This window comes from Xiphias gladius, chromosome 12, assembly GCF_016859285.1.
Source record: "Xiphias gladius isolate SHS-SW01 ecotype Sanya breed wild chromosome 12, ASM1685928v1, whole genome shotgun sequence".
Lineage (NCBI taxonomy): Eukaryota > Metazoa > Chordata > Actinopteri > Istiophoriformes > Xiphiidae > Xiphias > Xiphias gladius.
The window spans coordinates 4134487-4160093 of NC_053411.1; the positions used below are offsets into that span (position 1 = coordinate 4134487).

At 40.4% G+C, this 25607-nt stretch overlaps 1 protein-coding gene across 1 annotated transcript in view; it reads right to left on the reverse strand.

The window, feature by feature from the left end:
• The window catches only part of nrxn2b (neurexin 2b), a 556614-nt gene that overhangs the window by 257914 nt on the left and 273093 nt on the right, over nucleotides 1-25607 (reverse strand). The window contains exons 15-16 of the mRNA XM_040140983.1: nucleotides 20306-20479; nucleotides 15287-15406 (exon numbers count right to left, since the gene is read on the reverse strand). Coding sequence (XP_039996917.1) covers nucleotides 15287-15406; nucleotides 20306-20479 — 294 coding nt within the window. The remainder of the gene's footprint in view (nucleotides 1-15286; nucleotides 15407-20305; nucleotides 20480-25607) is intronic.

A 25607-nucleotide genomic window follows, 5' to 3' on the forward strand; every position in this document is an offset into this window, starting at 1 on the left:
TCCAAAAGTCACGCTCACCAGGGAGTATCAGCAATGTTTTATGATTTTCCATAGAGAATACACAGAAAAGTAAAACTTGTATGCTTCCCAAGCAACTGCAAGTGTTACAATGAGCAGGGGGGACAGGCATCTTAATATTTGGTGCATAGTCTACTGATGTCCTAGAAAGGCTGAATGTGAGATGTTAACATGCAGCAACTTAGACCCTTAATGTACAGTCATTTACAAGATCACACACTCTACACTTGCTACACTTGTAATGCAGCATTAAGGCCGATGCCTATGAATGAAAAAGAGACACCGCAAGAGAGGAAGAAGACAAAGCAAGAGCTACTGGCAGAGAGTAGAGAGGAGACAATAGGAATTAGGACAGCTAAATTTAACTGTAGGAACCATGGGGGTGGTGGTGGTGGAGTGAGTGGATTGGGTTAGAAGGGCGAGAGCGAGAGCGGAAAAAAAAAAATTCAAACACTTCTAGCTCTTCTTTCATGGCATTTCAATGAGATTTAAACAGCCCTCGGGCTAATCCCACAACTGCATGTGATTTTCAATTCATTTCCCCTCTAGGTAGGCGGAGAGTTATTGTCCAGCCTGTTCATTCATGGAATAGGAAGGTGAAGGGCAAGCTCACTCAATGGGTTTCTACATCAGAGGAGGCAATCTCTCTGTTGTGAGGGGACAGGGAAGCCTGTGACACCCATAGTGGCAGCCACGATGGAAGAACCACTGATGCTGATAGCGTACCGTACAAACCGTGTCCAGCTTCACAGTAGAAAACAAGGTAAAATAATGACACTGCCCGGGTTCTTACTTTTATATGAGAGTTTTTTTGTTGAATTAAAAACAAGATCCCGTCCATTACTGATCTGTTTTACATCGGGAACTTATCTTGTCATATGAACTGCTTTAGATGACAGATGGAGAAAGCTTCCTGATTTTGGGATGAAAGGGTGGATAGAATCTCCAATTTGCCAGGTACAATCAAAAAGTAAGAATATTAGTGTGACGAATTCCCTAAAATTAAGGCCCATCATGAATTTGTACCCAACTAACCTCACCGGAGGGAAAAAAAAAGAACATTGAAGCATTTTCATAACATGATCTCCAATTCACCTGAATTTTAAAACACTGATAACTTCTCTTATGGCTAATCCTGAATGAAAGGAATGAATTAGGACAACAAAGTACCACACACACTGACAAGCACAATGTACTTAAATTATTCAACAGTATTGCTGCTGTAAGCACATTTTCTACCATTTGGAGAGGTGAGGGAAAAATTAGCTTTCCGGTCTTGTTTGTTTTGCCAGGGAGGGCTAAGGCTTCTGGTTGTGTGTGTATGTGGTGGGGGCGTAGCCTTAATGTTGATACAGCATTTTGTTTCATGGTGTCATTTTTCTGCTGATTTCCCACCCACCTTTGCTTTCAAAAGCTCTTACAGTGGGAGTGTTTTGTCAGGCCTGCCTATGGTCCCCTCCAATACATGCCAGCTGACTGGGCGGCCCTAAGCTACTCTATTTACAAAGAACAGCCTAACCATGAATAATACAGAGAGTGCCAAGTACGGGGATGGAGACAAGGGAGTAGGGAAGAGGTTCTGGCTTACTTCTACCTGGTCAGGCAAGAAAACACAGTTGGAAAAACATTAGATAGATACATCTATAGTCGGTGATCTGTCAGACAGAGGATGCGGGCTGGATATTCAGCAACAAGACGATTCACTGAGACAAACTGGATGCTCCAGCTGCATCTTCCTCAGCATCCAAAAGAATTAAAATTCTTCTGGATTTTCTGATGAGTGCCGGATTAGAAATTTGCTCAAACGCATGCATCATCAATTTTACAGAGGCGCATTTTCAGCTACTATCAGAACGGCTGCATTTGGAAACAAGTGGACTGTCATCACCGGGGGTTATAAATGTATGAGTCTGTTCTGCTCAAGGACACTTGTCTACTTTCTTATATTCATATGCCTGGCCTCAATCGATCCCTGGCCCTCCTCAGATGCACTGTGGGGTAGACTTATGTGTGTGTGTGTGTGTGTGTGTGTCTGTGTACTTGTGTAAAAGCAAAACATAGAGGATACACTTTTCTGATATGCAAATCATTAGAAAAAAAATTGAAGCAGAGATCGGGAGAAGATCACACAAACATTCCCTGCGCTGGAAAATGTAACTGTGACAAAAACGTGAGCAGGATACACAGCACAAAAAACAAAAAAAAATTCTGATTGCGAACGAAAATGGGAAGTTGGTGGACTTTTCATCTTAGATTCTGTAATTAGGTAATTGGTTTTTAATAGTTTATATGAATAATATGAAGAAAGTAATAAAAAGATATGTATATTGTGGTTCAGATGCCACTTAATTAAAATGATACTCCTGATAATTGGGCACAGGACTAGAATGGAAAAAAAGATTTTTACATCCTTTATGGCTAAAAGGAGGACTAGTAAGAATGCCCAGAGTGTGATAGAGTCAGCGGAAAATGAACGCGCTAATCCATCACTATATCTATATTGATACGATGCAGCTGTGGAGTGCTGCATGGGTCAATTATTGATCGAGATTTTATGAGAGCGCACCAGATAAAATCAGATGTTATTAATGGTGCCTACCGTAGTCGGAGTCGCTGTCTATAAGCAACTGAACTTCAAAAATATAGAAATCAAGTTAAATAAAATGAAAAAATACAAACCTTCTCTCGCGTCAGATAGTGATGGGAGTTGTTCTAAAAGGGGAAAGAGAAGGCAGACTCGATTACACATTCCAACTGTGAAAGTCAAACTTTCCCTCGACAGCAATGGAGGGGGAGCTTTCAAAGGAGTGCCATCACTCTCCCTCTCCCTCTGCCTCTATCTACATCTTCTCATGCTCTCTTTCTCTTGGTTGCTCTCATCTGTACTGAAATAAAGCAATAATGTCGGGGGACTCTCAACATACTCACATCCTAGTAAAGTAACTGCGCCAAACCCACAGAGGAACACACAGGCACATACACTGCGTCCACATATCTTCATTTAGCCAAACACTGTGAGTCGAAAGGTCTTGATCAAAAGCGAACAATGGAACACATACACTGAAGGTTAGGTTTTATAAGGCAGCTCTATCACAGCAGTAAATAAATAAGATTTTAATCCTCATGAGACTAAATATCAGTAAGATCTCTCTCTGGACTAGTAATAACAAAAAGACAATATAATATTTCACGCAGGGCTTTAAAAAAAAGGGTTTGGGGATAAGCGAGAGGGGGAAAAAATCTATTAGAATGCCACAGCTTGAATCTATGCAGTGAAATGCACCTCAATTTATATTAATTCTTTAGGGAAGGGGAGTGAGGAATATTCCCGATTTATCACCCTCTCCGGCCACCGTCATTTATCACTTCACTGGCCGCCTGATTCAGGCTCGCTTTAAAATGGCCACTGCGTTTCCGCTTGGGGAATTCTATTACAGGTCTACGGACAAAGGAGATGTAAGGGTATTTTTAGTCCGACACAGTACAAAATATAACAGCCAATGTTTGGCTGGGAGTCAGTTTGCACTACACTGGTGATCCTGATTTCATTAAATGTAAGTGCAGATATACAACACATACTCTTCTTACTCTCACACAGGCACACTTACAAAAGAAAACACAGCCATGGACATGAACTCTGCCTGGTTTAGAAGACATTATTATAACTTGAACAAGACAGTTACAAAAGCTATACGGAATATGGACCAAATTCATAAATGTTCAATTAATAGACATTTGACACGGGATTAGACATTTCATTACAGAGAAAATTATGAACAATTGGGGATTTGCCACAGAAAATGTTTAAGACACATTGCATAATATTATACGTTCAACTACAGTACATCTAGTTCCCACGTTTTTATATGATTCCCTATGAACTCACATGTCACAGTTTAACTACTGCGGTTCATGGAAAGTATTGCTTCTACTCCATGACAGCAATCATCCATGCCACTGATTTCTTGTTTAACGTTGTAAAAGAGGTGTTGAGGAGGAAAAACCCATTTTTAGCTTCTAGCTAACAAAAACATCAAATATTATTTCCAGACAGTTTGCAAATAAGGATATTCCTGTTCAACGATATCATAAGAGTTCGTGGCCATGCAGGGCCTGATGATTACATCTTCAAACAAGAACCCCAATCCGTTAGTTTTCCCAAACCGATCAGTACTTTGGTTGTGTCTGGAATTCGCTGCCTCCAAAATCCACCAAAAAGTTCAATAGATTTAGTGATTCAGATTTACAATTGGGGATTTCCATAGCTTTGTCTTCATCATCATCATCATCATTGTCATCTAGAGGTGTATGGTTAAATATGCAGAGCTAAATTTATGTGTTTCCATAGAGGCCCTAGGTCGCAGGGACCTCAGAGGATGCCTCCAAGTCTGAAAAGGGAGTTAATGCTTTGTGATTGAAACCATATGTCAGTGAGAGTATTTAGGAAAAAAACTGCCTTAGTTAAGAGTCGGTGACCAAGGCTGATTTTCAGAGTGGTTCATTGGCTTCACACCCTCTCACGAGCAGACCTGCTGGTGCTTGATCTGACGCTGCACTTCTTTGTAATAAAAATTTATATGCAATCAACACGGTGTCAGCGGAGTCTCCTTCATCCTCTTCACATCATCATCACCACCTAATAAACTACAATCTCTAACAATGTGGGGGTGGTCCTGTATAATGAAGCATGTAAAAGAAATGTCTGTGTAAAACAGTTACCCTGCCGGAAAGAGTTTATTTTTTTATCCATATCTCTGATCTAATCTGACTTTTGTTACAGTGCTTTGTTTAGCATACTAGCATGCATTACCACTATTGCATTCATTTGGAAATGTAATTACCATAAACCCAAAGACAAAGAAAAAAGCAAGACATTTGTCAGACTCCACTGCCTCCACACAAAGGCCATATTGCTTGATGTCACAAGGTAAGAGGATGTCACTGTTCTCATATTGCAAACAAAGCTTTCTATAATTTATAAATGGGAGAAGGAGTGAAACGCTGACAGATAATGTTTTCCCTGATGACCATTAGATCAAAATATAATCTTTGATGTAAGAAACATAAGAACAAGCAATCCACCAGTGTGAGACAGACTCTCCTAATTATGTCAAACACAAAATCTAAAGTAGGCTATTTTATGAGCAGGTGGCTTGCTGCACACTTGTAGCATTGGTGATATAAATGTTTATAACCCTTAAGCTTAGTTCAAATTTCAACTTGAATGAAGACCTGAAGAACTGGTTTTCAATTTATCCACTCTGGCTTGAATAGACTCGACAGATCCCAATTAATTTAACGTCATAGTACTATTGTTAAAATTTATCATGCTTTAAATGGTTAAGCCCCGTTACCAGTAACATGGGATTCCCTCAGCCGACAGGGAGCAGCAAGTGGAAAAAAAGAGTAATGGGAGTTGTACAGGGAATAAAGGCTAGGGAGGTAGAGGAGTTGAGGAAAAGGGCAGGATGGAGAGGGAAGACAAGGTGAAGAGGAGACTGTCAGCTCAACTTATCGACAGCCCAACCCCCACAGGGATAAAAACAAGCAAGGTGTGTGCTTATATGTGTGCACACGCACATGTGTGTGTGTATGTGTCAGTCTGACGATCTTCCACGTCAACTTGAGTAAAGGTCTGTCTCCATGCTGATGCCCTAAGGAAACATTGACATTCTCAGCAGAGTTTCTCCAGAGTTTGCAGGCATGCGTATGTGTGCTGGCTCAAATGTTTGTCTTGAGGAAAGTGATCAAGCACGAGAAAGAGAGAATATAAGGGAATCTGACTGTCTGACATAGCAGCATTTCCTCCCACCAAATCCTATGCGTGGACAATATTATCCAATATTTAATCTATTCTGGGAGTGCAGTTATCCCCACAGCACTGATAAACTCTGCTTCTGCTTGTATTGCAACTATCATTCATGGCAGCAAAGACGATACCTTCATCTAAAGATGAGCCTTTTCTCCAGTCTCACATTAAATACCGAGGCAACAAAAATAGGGCATGGCTGAACGTTTGGTGTGCAAACTGCACAGTCATTCCTAACGCACAATCCAAGACAGGTTGCACATATTGTACTAACAGTATATATTATAAATTGGTCATTATTCATTCTGTATACAGGACATTTGTGACTTGTACTGCCTAACATGTTTGCATGGCTCTTGGAGCAATTGTAGAGGGGATAAATCTTATGTGCGTAACAGTAACACAGTAAATGTTGATGGACTACAATGTGGAAAATTCTGCATTTTGTTAGAAAGAGAAAGAGAAAGGAACTGAAGTAGGAAAAGCTATTTTAATAGGTTAACATATCCATTCCAATTAACCATGAGTCAATGTAAATCAGAAAATGGCTGGAAATGAATGAAAAATTAGATGGTAGACAGTCTTTTAGCACCCGCCTGTGACCGCGATCTGTGTCGGGCTAACACCGAACACTGTGGTAGCATTCAAAATGCCTCACACATACACACGTCACACGCGAAGTACATCTCTCCGTGTCATGTTTAGGCCCGTTAGATTGCAAAAAGTGCGTATGGTATTTGGGAGTGTATTTGCACCACTGAATTCAATCAGGTCCAACATATTGACACTAGTCAGATGTGCGACACTGCTATTTACAAAGTGCCAACCAAGGAATTGACTAATATGAAATATGTAAACTGCGTGCCTGTGAGAAATAGCTTTCCCCTGTTCTTTTTTTTTTTAACCTGCTTTTATATTTTGATTCTCTTTTCAAAGTCCACAGACACACACGCAGAAATATTCCTACCACCTCTCTTGTTCTTACTCCAGCATACTGCGATAGACTTTTGATAATGTTTGCAAGTGGCTAGAGTGGTCCCGAAGCAATTACAAAGACCCATTAATTGTCCTTTAATGCACAGTGTGGTTTGAAATCTCCTTGGATCTTTAATTAAAACCAAGCAGAGAGTGGAAAATCTGCACTGGTTCAGTACAAAACAACAACTCATCAGGACCATATGAAAGCTTCTTTTGGTATTTTTTCCCATAGACAGAGGCAGATGTCTGGCTTACCTGCCAACTCTACCAGGCTCACAGACAAACAGACACTCTGGGGAGAAGAGATAAGGAACAGAAGGTTCATTGAAACCTGAAGTTAAAGAATGTTAGCTCTGAGGCTCTTGAAATTTTGAGTGTGAAATAACTGCACTAAATAATGTAATGCTAGCTATTACTGTTATTGTGGGTCACCTGTCACTACCATCTACTGCACAGGTACTGTAGGTCTTGAAAACTGGCAAATTGATTGAAAAGTTCAATGTAAGTGTTTCCTCCAGTTGACTACTATAGCAAAAGCACTATTTCCACCTAAGCCATGTGTTGAGCCGAGCTATGACTTTCACCTACCACCCTCAGCACCAAAGGCCACAGAATATGGTCCAATGGGCTAAGCACTGCCCTCCTCAGGGGGAGCCAAAATTGCCTTTGCATGCCCAAACACTATTTCTCTTACTCACTCGCGTTCCCTTCTTTCCACTGCTTTCCATCCATCCTTTCATTTCTCTTCACATGCTTTCACTCACAGTGTCTGCAAATGGGAAGATAGCTGCAACCTCCGCAGTCTCTCCCCATCTCATTTCTACAGCAGCCCACAACTGAGAAGTAGAGAGGGTGCTTGTGTGTGTGTGCATGTGTGTGTATTTATGGGCATAAAAAAGAGCAAGCCAAGTAATTATTCAGGATTCACACTGCATTTCTGGCCTAATGAGGTGGGGGTTAATTGCTAGGTCCGGACAGCAGCTCTTTGGGGCTGGCTGGCAAACAGAGGTTTAGAGAAGATGGGAGCCACAGAGGAGGTGGGAGGAGTGAATAACAACAATCAACAAAAATGAGAGTGTTATAGAGAATATGAGCCAAAAAAAGCTATTCGTAGACTTTCTATGAGTTGGCTTTTATGTGCAACCATGCTTGTCTTTCTTCCAGAGGGCCTCTTGGGTGAAAATAGTTGATTTCCCTTATTGGATCCGGGGGTTTGAGGGGAGATTTATTTTTTATTTTTTTTTCTCTGAGAGGTTTGCAGCTCTACTTACTCAGTCCTCCTGAGCTTCGACTGAGTGATTTCAGCTGGTGATGAGAATCTGAGATGGCTAAAGCCACCCCTTAAGTCTGTCCTTATCCACATCGTGTTGAGCACTGAGTCCATGCTGAAACCAGCCTGACCTTCATCACAACAGGCGGCCTGACAATCGATGTTAAACCAAAGCCGAGTGCATTACGCAATGATGCAGGATCCCCGAGACTATTTTGCTCTGGAGACTAGACGCCATTTTTGATTTTCGTTTCTCCGCTTTCTTTTGATTTTTCTGCATTTCAAGTGATGCAAGCAAATGATCACCAATAGAGTCGCTGAAGAAGATGAGAGTGAATGCATTTCAGTGATCAGGTTTCATTAAAGTTTGGTGAGGAGAGATGGCAAGAGGGGCTAGACGTGACCAGTGCCTGTTGAAACCTATCAAGCCGATCAAGCCTTAACAGTAGGCTAGCAAAAGCGAGGAGTACAACACTTAGTGAGCTGCACTTAATCCTTTAACGTTGTTGTCAACTCACTCAGTGTTATGGCCCTCACATGGCATAAATTAAGCACTGAATAAACAAAGAGCGACAGTAAATGCACAATTAAAAACAAAGGTTTATGTTTTGCTGAAAAGCTCATTTTCACAGATGTAACCTTAACAGCCACATAATGGGCCTTCGTGAAACCAAACGTGTACCATCTTATCCAACATAAAGGTTCCAGATAAAGGTATAAAGTAATGTCAAATTGGCACATATTTGTACCAATTTAGTCCTGAAGCAAAGGTACAGTAGCATTTTCAACATGCATGGTGGTAGGCCAACTGTTGCTGATGAAAAGTTGGTGCTTTCATTTTTTGTTTAAGCTAATGAAAAAGTTCTGAAATTTCAAAAGAAGTACTGTTGTATTGCTGGTGTCTAACAGTTAAAAACCAAGTGTTTTCTTCAGACGTAATCGCGGTAATTTATGAAGGTACAAATGGTAGTGGTCTGAAATTACAAGACACAAACACTATCTATGCCGTATCTCTAGTGCTGGAGATGATACATTCTGCTTTGTTTCTCTGAGAGTGTTGGAATGGTGGTGGAGTAAAAAAGAGACAGAGATGAGGGACTAGCAGAGGAGGTAGATTGAAACCATCAGTGCTGCACAACCACTGGTACTTTGTGCTCAATTAGTATGCCTGACAGCACTATGCACCGGCAACTGGATCCATTGTACACATGCACGTGTGGTGCACACCCAGTGAAAGTTAAACAAAGAATCGTACAGACACAGCCTTCCCCTCCCAGCATCACCCCTTCCGTCCCTCGCCTTCTTGTTTTCTCTTGGTCGCTCTCTCTCACTCACATAAACAGAGAATGAGAGAGCAGGAGAGAAACAAAGTCCTCGTACTGCACGCACTTACACAGCATCTCTGTCTGAGTCGGTTCCAGATGAATAAGGCAGAATACCAAGTGGCCCACTTATACGCTACACAGAGACAAATAGACCAGTCAATCACTGCAGGCTTCTGCTGAATAACAAATGCTCGCTGCTGTGTGTGCATGCTTGTGTGTAAGAGAGGGTATAAAGCACCTTTTTTTTTTGTATTTGTTGTTCCACAAATGCATCTGTGGGCATGAGCATAGTGGTACAGTATGTGCAACAATCTACAGTTCCAGTTTTTCAGGGTTACAGCAAATACACCAGATGTTTCTACTGTTCATGAGAACAGAAAAGAAATGGTTGTTTTAGAAAAGGTATAAATTTGATATAAAATACAGTTAGAGAGTACTTTTGTACATATTGCTGCCAAGGTTAAGTGTGTAGACTTTTGTCGTGTAGAGAGGAGGAATACCAAAGACCAATCTCATTTGTACCTGCTCCTTCCTCCAAGTCATGCATTAGCCTCCCCCCACCTTACCTCTCCAGAGTGCAGCGTGGTCGGCCTGTCAGAGCAAACTGACCGACAGATGGGGTCACTGAAAAGGTGCAAACAATACTATTCAGCAAAATGGGAACTTCTGCGCGGGGGATTGGAGCCTCTGAATTGCTTCAGATACACAAGCATACCCACGCGCCGCACAGAAACGTGGCAAATATATTCGGCGAGAGTGAGCGGCGTGCCACTTCCCTTTATCCATGGGTGAAAGGCAACAGTGTTGGTGATCACTTCCAATATAACCTCTCTGCCAATCAGACCGCTGGGCTCCCTCAATGGAACCTTTTCTTATCTGCCGTGTCAGGTGGATGCTCATAGACAAGCGATGCCGGCATAAAAAGAAGTCTGCAGTCCAGCATAACTCGGGGATGGGTGGAAAGAGGAGTAAGACACCTAGTTTCAATCCAGGGACGGCTCTGTGGGAGCTCTCAAAAATAGTGTCTTGACCAGGGAGTTAGGGAGGTAAGAAAATATATACTGAAGCCGGTCCGCAGGCAGGATTAATGTCAATATTTTGTGACAAATGCTTTTTTGCAGAGTCCACATTTTTTCTATATATCATTTTCAACTGCAAATACTAACTAAAAACTTCGATATAGCATTTACAAGAAAGAACTTCAGTGAGCAGTGCCAGTCTTAATTGTGAGTGGATGCCCCCAAGGCTTACTTTCCAATATATAAAACAATAACAATGACAATACTGCTAAAAAAAACAAACATCTGAATTTTTGATGATACAGGGGAGGGAAAGAACATGGAACGCCTGAAAGAAATCCACATCGGTGAAGCCCTGAGCACGACCTCAGCCTCATCCACACCATCAACCACAAGAAGATAATCCCATTTAGTACCAGCGTCTCATCGTGTCACACACATTTTGTCCCCTGCCCTTCCCCCTGGGCAATAAAATGTGTGACTTTTCCACAAATTCATGGCTTTTCAGATGTGATCAATTATAAGATTAAGTGAGTCTGAATATTTAATAGCTTTTTTTCTTGGCAGAGTAGAGAGGCCTACTTAACAGCATTAAATAACTTGACACAAAAACTCCATTGAGACCAGGACTATTGGAACTAATAACTCTGAGATTCAACAACTTTGAAATATTTGCCTTTTTTTTTTTTTTTTGCTTTTTGTTAGTTTTATTGCAAAAATGAAACATATCAAATGTGCAGGTTTGATAAAATGCCGCTGTAGCTCAGGGACTTAACCTCCATCACATCTCAGGTAGCAAACACGACTTGCTGATGTCAAACAGGTAATAAAAAACCAATAGAGACAAATTACTTCAGTTTATCTGGTATGAAACATCAATGCCGAAAAATGCTGCACTATGTAACCTTTTCTCTGTGTGTGTGATATCTCCTCCATTCAACTGTGAAATTGTATTCATAAATAATAACTGTAGTGTCAATAATGTTGACAACCTTTCCACCGAGAGTGAACATGGGTTTAAATTCAGGAAATTAGACTTAAGCTTTTCTCTTTTGAACAATGTTTACCAGGTGAGACTTTGCTTCTAGTGTGTCATTATATCTGTATGTACCTGTGGGTGTGTCATTGTTTTGACAAGTCAGTTTCACATATTACAGTACTTCTTTAGTAGGCATATTGGTGTTTTAATAGAGCAGTGTAATGTACACACACGGATACACATACACTTAGTCCACACCTAAGACCCCTTCTATTCTTTGTCTATTATGGCCACCAAGGATGACCATTCACACACAGCAGTGTGAGCAATGTCAGGAGGATAATGATTCCAATTTCTTCATTCCCCACATAAAATGGAAAGAAAACATTGGCAATCACTCTATTCAAGTTGAATAAGTCTTCTTTGAAGGCAAAAATTAAACTGATTTTCACGTCTCCTTTGTCCGAATGAAAAGGGATGCACGTGAATGTGTGCGAGAGAGTATAAACAGTGGGCAAATAGCGTGTGCCTAGCAGGCTACATAAAAGGTGTTTGTGTTTGTGTGTGTGTGTGTGTGTGTGTGTGTGTGTGTGTGTACTGTATGTATGCACTATATCTGTCACAGTGTGGCTGCTGAGGGAGAGATAAAGAGTGTGATCACGTGGCAGGCTGGTACTCAATGTTTCACTTTAGTGGCCCTATTTCTGCCTCTTCTTTTTTTGGGGGGGGGGGCACTCATCCATACCCTTTTTAAAGTACAAAGAAACGCAACTCATACACCTGTTTATCTCGGTCTCAGTCTCATTATGCAAGCAGACACGGACGAGAAGGATCCAAAGCTTTATGATTTCTGTGGCTACAGAAAGAAAACTACACAGAAAACAGAGATTAAACCCTTTCAAAGCTTTCCATTTCAGATATGTACAAGACAAATCCAGGGCACATGACGGGAAAGAGGGGAAAGCTATTTTGCTCTGGAGAACAAGAGAGTGTGACCCTGTGGAAAGGGCTGAGAGGGTACACTGAAAGTCCTCTTTGTCCAGGGCAAAAACATAAATGATGCGAGATCTCCAGACCTTGAGCATCAGTTTCATACACAAATAAAAAATGGTACCTGATGTAATAAGTCCTACCTTGGTTTTCAGAGCAGACTCAAGGAAAATTCCCTGAAGGTTGACAGTTTTTGATAAATGTTGATTCATTTAAAAGGCTCAAGGACAGAAGGATGTCTGTATGGCGAGAAGGAAGGCAACGCAAAGAATGGAAACAGAAGAAGAAGATGATGAGAACGAGCCAAAAGTTCAACTCGGAGCGGGCTCTCAAGGTCAAGAGATGAAAGATTTCTTTCAGCATTCCAAGCTGGCAGAAATGGAGCCAGAAGGGCAAGCCTGGAGATGTTCAGCTGCTGTGAGGAAGGAAAGAACAGGCTGCAATAGAAACCAGCTCTAGAAATGCATGCACACTGTGAAAGAGGCTGACACACTGTTATATAACACATCTGGAAAATACATAATGTATGTACACACTAATTGGACAGTGTTGGTCAAGTCAAATTTGCACCCAAATTGTGAATGAACTTTGGCAGCGGTTTGCCTTTGCTGTCTCATTTTTAAAATTGGCCACATTGACATGTAAAATAAATTTTCCACAAATGTGTCATCAACAAGTTATTGGTGCTGTCTTTACTCTAAGACATTGTGGATGTGTGGTATTTTAGTATGGCAGCCCCTCAACAAGAAAACACTGCGCAAGTTGCAACAAGACAAAGAGCAGGGAGGAGTGAACTTTCACCAGCAGCCCGTGAAACCATAATACTAGTGCTGTACGTTCAGAAACAAAAGGGATAACATGATAGGATTTTTTTTTTTTTTTTTTGTCTGCAGTTATTCAATACATTTGATCAGGCTGCTGGTGATGTCCTTTCCTCCACTCTTCACACGCTCACAAACCAGTCACACATCTCCTATGTCTTTCTGCAGAGCACGTGTTAGCGTGCTCCCTGGCGCCACACACTTCCACCTGTCATCTTTGAAAGCAGCACGGTAAAACCGCTAACGCTCCCTATAGGCAAAAACTCGCTTTAGGAATCAGCACTCCACTCCTCTCCTCTCCTCTCCTCTCCTCTGATCCCCTCCCCTCGCCTCTCTGAAGGAGCGAGCGATCTCATTGCTTATCTTGGCAAGGCTGTCATGCCGACAGAGCATTTATTATCGCCTTCTCCTTGCTTGAGTCTTCCAAGAGCCAAAGGAACACCTTCCTAGGCCGGCCCCTTAGTGTTATGCCCGGTCATATTCTGTCTGGCTAACATGGAAGCCAATGTAACAACGGCAACAGCACACAACAATCAAAGATAAACTCCATCACAAGGGAAACATAGGTGCTTTAAAAAAAGAGAAGAGAAGGTGAGGGTGATACAGCTTAACTCGGCGCCCACCACTTAATAAGCAAACAAAGACTTATGCAAACAAGTCTATTAGCCTGTCACCCTGCCTCTGCCCCTGTTTAAATCAAGCCTGTGAGGAGTTCTGAATGCTAATCGCACACATGCTCTGTCTTACCAAGCTGAGCTCTGCTACATACGCAGTTATTCAACACTGCAAAAAATATTCGTCTTAACAAATCCTTTTTCATTTAGTCTTAAAATTTTGATTTAGATTGAACATTGCTTATGAGTTGAGACAGTACCCAATGCAGTTTCACCTCCTTCACTCCACCGGTGGCAAAATTCAACTTAGGTTGACGTAATGGAAAGGAGTGAGTTGATCAAGCCCCACAGTCACACTTCTTGCACTAGCATATGTTTTGCAGTACACTGAAGTAACAAGCTCCCTGACAAGAACGATATTTTTCTTGATTTATGAGGTTATTTCCAATTTAAAGATGAGGTCTCTCAAATGCAGCAAGTTCACACAAAGCAATGTGTAGACTGGAGCTTCAACACTCACTAAAAGCATTAGCCACAATCTTTACAATAAATACATACATTAAATACCCACTGACAACCTAGGGAAGAAGCACTTCAAAAACCAGTTAAAAAAAACAAAAAACAAAAAAACAGCACCCTTGCAATAAATCTATTTCACCCTCTCTCCATACCCTCCTGCTCTCCCTTGCTGCAAGCCACACAGCAGGTGACCACATGGCAGGGGACACAGGGATTTGAGTCACATCACCCATCTCCTCACTGCGTGTGTTAGCGTCGCCTCAGGAGCCGAGGAGCAGGTCTCATGCCGAACTGTGCAATCCGGGGTGTACTATGAATAACGTGATTATTAGCAAATTAGAAGAGGAGTGAATGTTGAGTGTAGTGCAGTCTGGGATTTTGACATTTCATTTGTTAGCAGTAATGTGTCACTAAGTTCTACGGTTAAGGGACAAAAGTATTTCGTATTTAAGCGATGAGAAAGAAGATCTGAGAGTCTCTACTATGCCCCTGTTAGAACTGCACAGGGCGGGATATTTATATATGTAAATGCGACCGTCTTATCAGCTTCAATGACAAATTAAGGCTGTAGAAGTGTAGTGCATCTCATTTCCACTAATTGAGAGCCTGGAGATCCACACAAATGGCCTCCTAAAGAGCTGTAAATGAGTACTTCACTGGGAGATACCTGGATGCACAAATGATGGCTACCTAACCAACATCAATAAGAAGAAGATTTGTCGACTGAAATTACATTGAGTAATTTAGTAATTTAATCCAAATTTTCGAGGAAGGAACAGTAGTCTCTCAGTGCCATTTCACCAGCAGAAGTGCCGAGTGGCCTGTGCAGCTTTAGCTTCATAACTAAGTCCAAGCACCAGCTATCCACCTACAAATATCTCCACGAGCAACACTCACTCCTGCCACACAACCTTACACCGTACACATATAGACGTTTCGCTTACGGTCATTGCAAAATGAGCCACCATAGGACGTCATGGTGCAGTCGCAGGTGAAGCCCTCCCACTGCTGGAGACACACCCCCTGATGGTAGCAGGACTCCTCCGTACAGGTGGTACTGGGTCCTGAGGGCATGACCAAAGGAACAGTTCAAAGTTAAGTTTTTTAATCCAGACATATATGTAATTCATGTAGAGGACCACACAATATACACAGAAACCAATGAATGAGGAGCATGTCACTGCGTTTTCAGCTGACCCAGAAAGAAAACCCTCGGGCAGCTCTGCTGGCTGTCCACTTCTCCGGGCAATAACAGCTGAGGATACTTTTTACGGCTCTATTTAGCCATGTCAACCCCACAGAGGATTACAATGAGCCTTCAGCTCATTGTGGCAGTGAACATTGGCCGGTGAAAACAGGAGAGCTTTTGTGACATAGGACTTTGGTGAGCCAAACTGGCCTTAGCATTAAAAAAAAAAAAAGATTTATGTTGAGACTCCAATGCAAACCCCATGCTTCTGTGTATCTGCCAAATGTGTAAGTAAACAAGTGTTACCTCTATGATCCTCACAAGCTGATATACAGCATCAAGGCTCTGTTACTGTGTCACTACAGTTTATTTCATTTAAACATATTACTCGAACTTAACTATAAAATATTCTATCTGCCATGTTGTTAAAACATTGTTTACTCTGTTTACTATACATTGTTTAAAATAAAACAAAAAAACTCATATTTACAATACTTGTGTTAAAAGACCCAATAGCTGGAGCGTAACACAGAAGCTGCTCATCCACAGAACTGAAAGGGATTTAATTAATGTCGCTTAGAAATGTATTCAGATTAAATATGACATTAATTCAAGGTTGAAACCTGGTGTAATCGGTGGAGTAGGGGCATATTTGCATTGGAAATTAGTATTGGTGGAGGTAGTTGCAGTTTAGCATCTCTATGTGTGTGTGTGTGTGTGTGTGTGTGTGTGTGTGTGTGTACGGTTTTGAGGGGGGGTACGGGGCATGAGGGTGCTCTCTTCTGTTGTTCCCTCCCATTGTCATGGATGGCTGAAGACATTTAAATTGTCAATTAGAAACTCCACTGTTGTAATTTCTCTGTGGAATTCCAGTTATTTATTCAGCTGGGTACTGTGACAGACTTCCTTGAAAACTCATATTTTCTTCACATTATACATACTATTAACCCAACAGGAATTGTCACATGAGCTGACATGATATGGAAAACAAGTTATCAAGTGTTTGCCTTTGTTGTCTCTGTATTATTTGAAGCTATTACGACTGATGGAAAACAAAGAGGAGGGGATTATCATTAGTTTTCCTTCCAACAAAACCTGATTTCAAATAATTGCTCTCAGAATAAACTGGAAAAAGCTGAATGGCAGATATACTGTACGATTAGGATGCAGATCAAGTCTTAGGCAAGATAATACTTCAAAAAAGTGGCTGTCGTGTTGGTGTAGGTGGGGATTCTCATTAAAATCTCAATTAAAAACAAACATTTTCCAAAGAACAACAGTTCAGTGTCAGACTAATTTGTTTCGGCATAGATAAACAGACATCTCAGTGTGCCATTTACAAATGACCCAATTAAAAAACACCCCCCAAAAAAAAAAAAAAAAACAGCAGAAAATAAATAATAAGAAATAAAAACAATAACCAGAGCTGGTACTCTGCTCCAGAATGTAGACTTGGACTGACTGTCATCAGCTTGTTCTGTTAGTAGTTTCTAACCACCTCATTGCCCTGTTAATTACTCATTAATAAAGGGTTCCCTTGAGGAGATAATTAAGCACATTGTCATAATTAATAACCAAGTCATGTATTCACTTCCTCACTCTTCAACTCGACAAGCAAAGACTACCTCTGTACCCCCACAACCTGTTATTAGATGTCTTGGGTTTTTTGCAGCATAAAACCCCATCTGCCATGTTTGTTCCGAATGATCAGGAAAATCCCGAAGAACATAGGGAGGGAATAAGCCTAACATCACTGTAAAAAGCCAAAGTGAACACACATCTCCACTCCCCAGCTGCTGTCACCTGCGTCTACAACTACCAGTTGGGTTACAACTGGAACATCTGCTCACATACTGGCAGTGTGGAGTAGGCCAGTGTGCTCAAGCAAATATTTTAAATTTAAAACTTTTTTGTCATTCTAAAATAATCACTGATGATCTCATTATCAAGAGAACTTAACTTTAATTTTCCTTTTTTTAATTTATATTCATGTTGGAATTAGATTTAAGTCTGCTAACATTGCTTCCGCTGCTATAAGTGCCCATTCCTCTACTGCTACAGCGTCTGCTGCTATATTATTCTATTTATATAGGTTGATGCAGTAGGGTTTTCACTGTTTTATCTACAGTTAGGTACAAAAGTATTTGGATAGTGACAATTTCTGTAATTTTGTCTCTGTACACCACCACAATGGATACTATAGTCCTATACACTTCAGAAATCATCCTTCAGCTTCTATCAGCAGTCACCATCATCAATAAACACCAGTGGCCCAGTTCCATTGGCAGCCATACATGCCCATGCCATAACACAGTCTCCACCATGTTTGACAGATGATGTGGTATGCTTTGGATCATGAGCCGTTCCTTTCCTTCTCCATACTCTTCTCTTCTCCTCCCATCATTCTTGTACAAGTTCATCTTGGTTTCATCTGTCCAAAGAATCTTGTTCCAGAACTGAACAGGCTTTCTAAGAGGTTTTCTGACAAAGTCTAATCTGGCGTTTTTGTTCTTGAGTGTTACCAGTGGTTTTCACATTGCGGTAAACCATCTGCATTAACATTCATGTAGGTGTTTCCTGATTATAGCCTTTGACAATCATATGCCTGCCACCTCGAGAGTTTTCTTGACCTGGCTAGATGTTGTTGATAGCTCTTCCCATGAACAGTTACCAAATACAAATTCAAAACTTGGAATCAACTCCATATACATACATACATACATACATACCAATACAAATATACATACATGCACATACACATACCTATACACATAGATACAGATATTTACATATACATATATACACATACACACAGATATATACATATACATACATACATATATGTGTATGTATATGTATGTATGTATGTATATACATACATACATATACACACACACACATACATACATATACAAACACATATATACATGTACATACACATATGTACATGTACATACACATATGTACATATACATACACATATGTACATACACACACACACACACACACACACACACACACACACACACACACACACACACACACACACACACACACATACATACATATATATATACATGGAGGACAATATTGCACTTTGGAAAAATCATCTTCATTACTCGTGCACGAAAATTTAGAGACTGGGTCTGAACAGTTGTTGTTAGAGAAGATCAATCAACACTAGAAAACCCTAAACATAGTTGTATTTTAACTGATCTGATGTTAGTATTTGGCTCTGGTGTATGGTAAATAATATTATTCTGAATTTCATTATAGTAAAATTAGATAACTAGTCAGAATTGTTTTGATGTATTCCTGTAATATCAACAAGGTAATACATGGATTTGCATTAGCCTCAGGTCTAGGTGTACTATTATTTGCCAAAAAAGTCTACCCCTCTATAACCATTCAATTACAACTGCTCAGCTCCCTGGCACCTCCAATCATTAACTAATATTAGCATGCATTTCAGGTGCCTGCAGGAGTCAATATGATAGCTTAATGCAGTTTTAAACTGTGTTTGGAGCAAAGTAATTGTGGTGTATAACTGTAGGCAGGTAATAAGGCTGGCAGGCAGAAATAGTGGCATTAGGGAACAAGGGATTAAAAAAAAAAAAAAAAAAAAAATGCTGGTCGCATCGAGTTGGCCAGTGTGGCCCTCAGGGAAATCAAGTCTACGCTGTCCGACGCTCAGTCGGTATTCAGACGTGATGGCGGGGTGTGTGTGTGTGTGTGTGTGTGTGTGTGTGGGGGGGGGGGGGTTCTATAGCCAAAATCCACTGTTATATTCAGGATTAACTACTCAAGGAGCCATGTAGCCTGAGACATGGTGGTGAACTGTGAAAACACAACAAATGCTAGATTGGTGAGCCAAAAGCCAATGAGGGTGGGGTCCCGCTGAGATTAGCCACACTAACAATAACATTAGAGGAGAGAGATATCTCCCTCATACAGATTTTATGGGGCAATAGAGAGGATATACAGAGGACAGGGACTTGGATTGTAAAGACTGCCCGGAGCTGTGAGAATTTGGGCGAGGTTATTGGTTTATATTGGGGAATTACAGCCAGAAAAAAAAAGGCACAGTGTTACAGTAGTTGTTTCTTTTTACCAAAAGCTCTGTGCAGGTGGCACAGTCGTGTAATAAGGCCATAGAGGGAAACAGATCCAAATTATGAGTGTAAGTAGAAAGAGAAAAAGGTTGAGTTGCTATTTCCATAAAGCAGAGAACAAAAGCGACATGTAAAAAATGTCCTTTTGTAATGTGCTAAATTACTTTACTAAAATCGAAGTTGAGAAAAAATGCTTTTACCTTTCTAAGCAACAATTAGCACATCAAATAACGGTATACACATACACACACTGTGTGTATGTGTGTATGTGTTTTGACTTGTTTTCCTCATAATTATCTGACGTCTTCTCAAACTGATCCTTGATGAAAGATAATTTTAAAGTTGGCATTTTTTGTGAAAAAGTGTTTTCACAAATAACAAGAGCACTGGATTATATACTGGGTGATAACACAAACACTTGAAATCAGTTCTATTTGATTTCCCCTGTTGAATCACAGGAGAGCCGATTGTTGATTCATCTCTACTTTTGAACATGAGATTAATGTCATTAGTATTTAGGGGAATATATCTAAAAAATATCAGGTATTACACATTCGTACAACAAATATTAGGTATTAAGCAAAGCACTAACAAAGTAACTTTTGAAACGTTAAGTTACATACGGTATAACTATTTGATGGACAACTGCTTCCGCCACTCACCTTCGCAGCCTCGTTCCACCTGACCCACCCTGTGGAGGGCATCTGCGATCAGGTCGGGGAGTCTCCCATTCAGGTCCACGGAGGCCAGACAGCCCTGGTACCCATCCCGGGACGCAATCAGCTTGGGCAGATTGCTGTACATGTTCTTTGTCACGCCACCGATGTACAGCTCTCCTGTAAAACACACACATATAGAAACCACTTGTGAGAACTTTGAAGATTTTACATTTTTCAAAGTTTTGAATGAATTCTAAATTGATACCAAATCACTAAAATGTGAAAGTAATCTTTGACATTTTTGTACAAAATAAATTGTGTATAAATACAAATACAGAGAATTAAACATGTTCAGACAGTAACCCCTTACATTTATTATTTCAGATTAAACAACCTTAATTTACATATCAGTGTTAAGGAGGAAAAGAAAGCTACAACAGTCTTTCCTCTTTTTTTTTTTAAATATATTCCACCTCCCATCACTGCAATCCTTAGTATAACTAATCCTTCAGTTGTTGTTGATACAACATGTAGGCGATATGCAATAGATCACAAGGTTGTCAGTCAATAAATGTTTAAAACATTTCATATACTGCACTGTAAATGGACCATTGCTGGACAAAGTAACAAAAAAATGACAACTGTATTTGCAGTACTACTGAAAGCAGTATCATCCACTTCAGTTGTGGACGCACGGACGCATTGGCCTCAAACCCAGGCTAGATTCTCAGTTCTTAAAGTATTCTAAGAATTGATGGGAACAAAAGGAATATCTCTGCTCACTTTAATTTTTCATCCTAAGTAGGTCCTGTTTGACCACCTCCAAAGCCTTAGTCCAAACAACATTTAATTAAGTTACCTCCATGGTTAAATTTACTCATTAGCTACTCTTAATGTAATGTTGACACAGCTGACACACTGGAACCACTGAAATAATGGCCACAGCACATTGTCTGCTTCTCATAGTTTATGGTTTTTTTCACACCTCATTGTGTAAATACAACGTTTTCAGTCTTTTGTGACCTCTTACAGTACATCCATCCTATAATTGCTTAATGCTTGCAATTTAGAACTCTTATACAAATTGGTTTTGATGATGCCACATTTCAGGAAAACATGTTCTTCATTTATAGACTACATGTGAGGGTATATACGTACTGCCAAATGGCATAATCTGCCTTTGATTATGAGACACATTCATATGCAGCAAGTCTTTATTAACATGACCTTGTTCTTTTCATTTACATAAAAGAGAATAGTTCTGATCAACAAGAGAACATGGTTGAGATGATACTGAAATAATTGTATCTACATACAGTATCTTACCGATGTTGTACGCAGCACACTGTACTGTCTTTGCTTGTTTTGTTTTCGCTTCCCGATTAATGTGCTCAATTCAAAATGTCGCCTTAGTGTCACTGCTGTTAAATACCAATGGAGCCCATCTCTGACCCATTTATGGGCCACGGGCGATTCACAGATCGTGCCTATAGAGTGTAGTGGGTTGCAGATCCACAGTGATTGTGTGTGATACCAGATACAGGTAGCAGACAGTAAACATCATAGGGCACAGAGAGACAGAGAATTGACAGTTTAAAGCAAAGCAGCATGAATGTTGGGAAATAAACTCATGAGAGACGTCCCCTGACAAAATGCTTATCATTACAAAGACACCAGAAACGCGTTTTGACGATTACATGATTCAAAGAAGTAGCTTACAGTTGACATAACTAGACTGTGCAGAATTACATCTGAAGCATTGGAAATGACATTTGATGCTTACAAAGATTTATTCCATGATCCTGTCTATATACTGTAGTCGTCTCTTCTGGGAGAAGAACAGAATAGACACAACAGCACTTTCTCATGAAGGAAGCAGACTTTGTGAATCCTCTGTGAGATGATAAGGCTGAGTTTTGGGATATCTCAGCGTTCAAGTACAATTAAGGTCTCTTTACATTACAACATAAAAGGAAATTTTCATCCACTTTTAAGCCCAATTATTTTCTCTCTTTCTCACTTCCTTTCTCAGCCCTCTGTTCTGTAGAGTTCTGCAGAAAATGCCAAGTGAAATTATAAAAAACACAAAGAGGCCTTTGATGTAAGTGCATATGAATAAACACAGTTTGAAATGCTTCAGGCATTTCTCATCATCAAAACTCCTACTTTACGCTTTATCTTTAAGTAGGCATAAAATGAATAACCAGCAAAACCTTTCACACAGGGGGGAGAGACATGCTACAAAGATAGAACCATGAGAAAACCTCTCTACTCAGAAAAACTGAGATAAATAAATAAATAAATTAAATAAAAAATAAAAAAAACTGAAAACCAACTTTCAAATTTAGCACTCAGAGAAGCATAGAGCCACGAGGTCAATTATATGTGGACTTTGTGTAATGGAATGAGTCAATGATGTTTGCCAACTTCTCTCTAGAATTAATAAGTACTTGACACTTGATATTTTCCCAGCTGGGGCTCCCAGGCATTATAATCAATACAATGAATTCATTAGCTGTCCGACTGAGTGATGTCCTGAAATCGCGGGTTGTAAGAACCATTTAGCAAATATGAAATTATCGGTGTGGAGTTCATCTCAAAAGAGCAAACAGAGCATTTCCTGCATAAGTGAAGAGCAAGACTGAGATTCCACTGCCTGACTGCATAACCGGAGCACACAAGAGAAGAGGGAGGGCTATGCCAGATGTACTGTAAAAAAATTAGTTATGCAGGTTTTGTTTTCCTTCAGTGGAGTAAAGACTATAGAGGATGAATACATATACAGCACACAAACACAAACTTCTCTTGACATCTAGTCAGAGAATTGGACTCTCATTGTGTTCAGTTAGGAGTTAAATACTTTCATTTGAATTAAATCTTTCTTTGGGTAAAGTTTTGACTTCCTTGTCCATTTGGGCCATGAAGAGTTTGTTCGGCAGCATACATTACAGCTCATCCACCTTGTTTTCAAATGCGACATGGCTGCAGTGTTGCTAGGGGTGTTTACTAAGCAAGTTCCAGTTCCAGTTAGCATGTGTGAAATTCCACAAAGTTTTACCAAAAACCCATTCGGGTGGCACTGCATGCTGAGTGACCCAACACAAACCTGTTATGTATCATTTTTTCTTATTTAGAAGAAGAACCCCTTTATTTCACACTAAAATCAGCATAAAGCTCTTTGTGGACATTCACCATATCTAAATTTGGTCATAGAAAATGCTCCTCATTAAAAGGTTGTTTTCCCACTTAGATATCTCGTAAATAACAAATAAAAACATGATAATGTGAAACACTGACTCATCTTTTTGACTAACCACGCTTTGGGTTATCACACAATGATCAAGGGTGTTTTATGCAACTTCACGAGGAAATTATGTTTAGAGTGTCTATATAACTTAGTTTGTTGGCTTATTATGTTGTGTGTAAAGTATTCAGTGATATAGATAAGGCTGGTATTTATATGTGACACAATATACTGTATGTTGTTTCTATTTATACAACCTGACCTTTGTTTAAGGCTTAAGGTTTCTGGGACTATTCAAGAGTGGGCAGGTAAGAATGATGAGTAACCACTTTCCTCCAAGCCAGAAACTGTGTCCTGGTCTGGCTCTGCTGCCCCAGCAGTGATGAATGCCTGTGCTGCTGAAGAGCTCAGAGCAACGCACAAGATGGGACCAATTACAGCCTCCCAGACATCGCCAAAGTCCACCACCACCACATCTCTACGGTTACCTTAATGACCTCTCAGGGGCCAGTGGGAGGAGATAGGATGCTATGATACTGGGCCCTGGAGAGCCTCTGACAGCACAATCTGGAGGAGCACATTCACCTCAAACATTTACACTGGACAATCAGGGTTTTCAGAGGGTTTTAAAGTGAAACATAGATCTCTGTGATGATGGTTTCATTTTTCTTCCATGGTGTGAAAATCTCATATGTCCAGTTTTGCTGATACGAAAATCAAATCTGTGAGTCATCAGAGAGATGGGTGAATGACCATAGGACCCATAACAGCCATTAACAACTTGTTCTTTGATTTCTAGCAAACAGGAGTACTTACTGAAAAGTATTAGTCATTTTCTTGCCAGTTTACTTTCTCAGAGTTACAATGTCTACATCTGTTGGCTGCCACTTCGAGACAAGAGAAAACCTCACAGCTCCAATTTCACTGTTTTCGTTATATTTGAGTTATCTGCAAGGGGAATGAATTTCATGGATGTAAGACCCACGACACCCATCTTAACGTCCAAATAGTGTTTAATGTCTTAAGTGTTTCAGCTTCTTTCAGAAAATAGTGGATTTTTTATACTGTGGAAAAGTTAACTTTTTGGACATATCGTGTTTAAATCCAATAGGAGTGTTAATCCATTCATTTTATTCCGTCAGTATGCCTGGTCAACTCAAGACAAGCCCTGTATTTCATCCTTGCCTGTAATTGGCTCCCAATTGAAGTGATGGTATTGCAGTCTTTGTCCATATCTAGCAATACTGCAATATACATTATATACACCGATAAGCCACAACATTAAAACCAGTATCTGGCTGTAATGTTATGGCTGATCGGTGTGTATCCATCATTAAGAGAATAGGCCATATACGCACCATTCCTGGTCTCATCTCTAAACAATACTCAGCTCCCTCCTGCTAATTCCCTGGTGAACACAAAGCCGACCATTAACTTTCATTAAATGCTCTATTAAGAACCTCTGCCTTCCTCTCTCCTCCTCACTCTCTCCTCCTCAGTTGCTTGTGTTGCTTCGCTCTCATGCTGGCTCTAATTGACAAAGATTGAATGATTGCTGAAGAGTAACACAAAAACACATGCAAACACATATACGCTGTGAGCTGCGCAAATGAATGACTGTTAGGCAGAGGCGGTGTGTGTTACAGGCAGGGCTGGGACAATGGCAGCCAGCAGAAAGATGCAGGGAATCGGTGATTGCTAATTACAGATGCGCGCTGATCTGCAAAGATGCCACAACAAGACGATTGGTGTAAAGAATAAATGTTGGTGGTGCTTGTGTGTTAATTGCTGATGTTAAATTATAAATTGTATAATTATGCTGGCTGTGTCTGATGTGTGCGTATATGAAAACAAGTGGTATAGAGAGAGATTTTTTTGAATTCTGCAAGGAAAAAAGCTTGAGAGAACTACAGCTGCAATTCTTTGAAACTGTAGTACCATATTTTCACTAACAGGTGCATGCACTCTTTCAGTTCTGTTGTAACCACAGGTGGTGTGATACACTTTAAGAGTCTCTCTCTCTCCCTCTAACCCTCTCGAGGAAGGCAGCCAGGCGAGGGA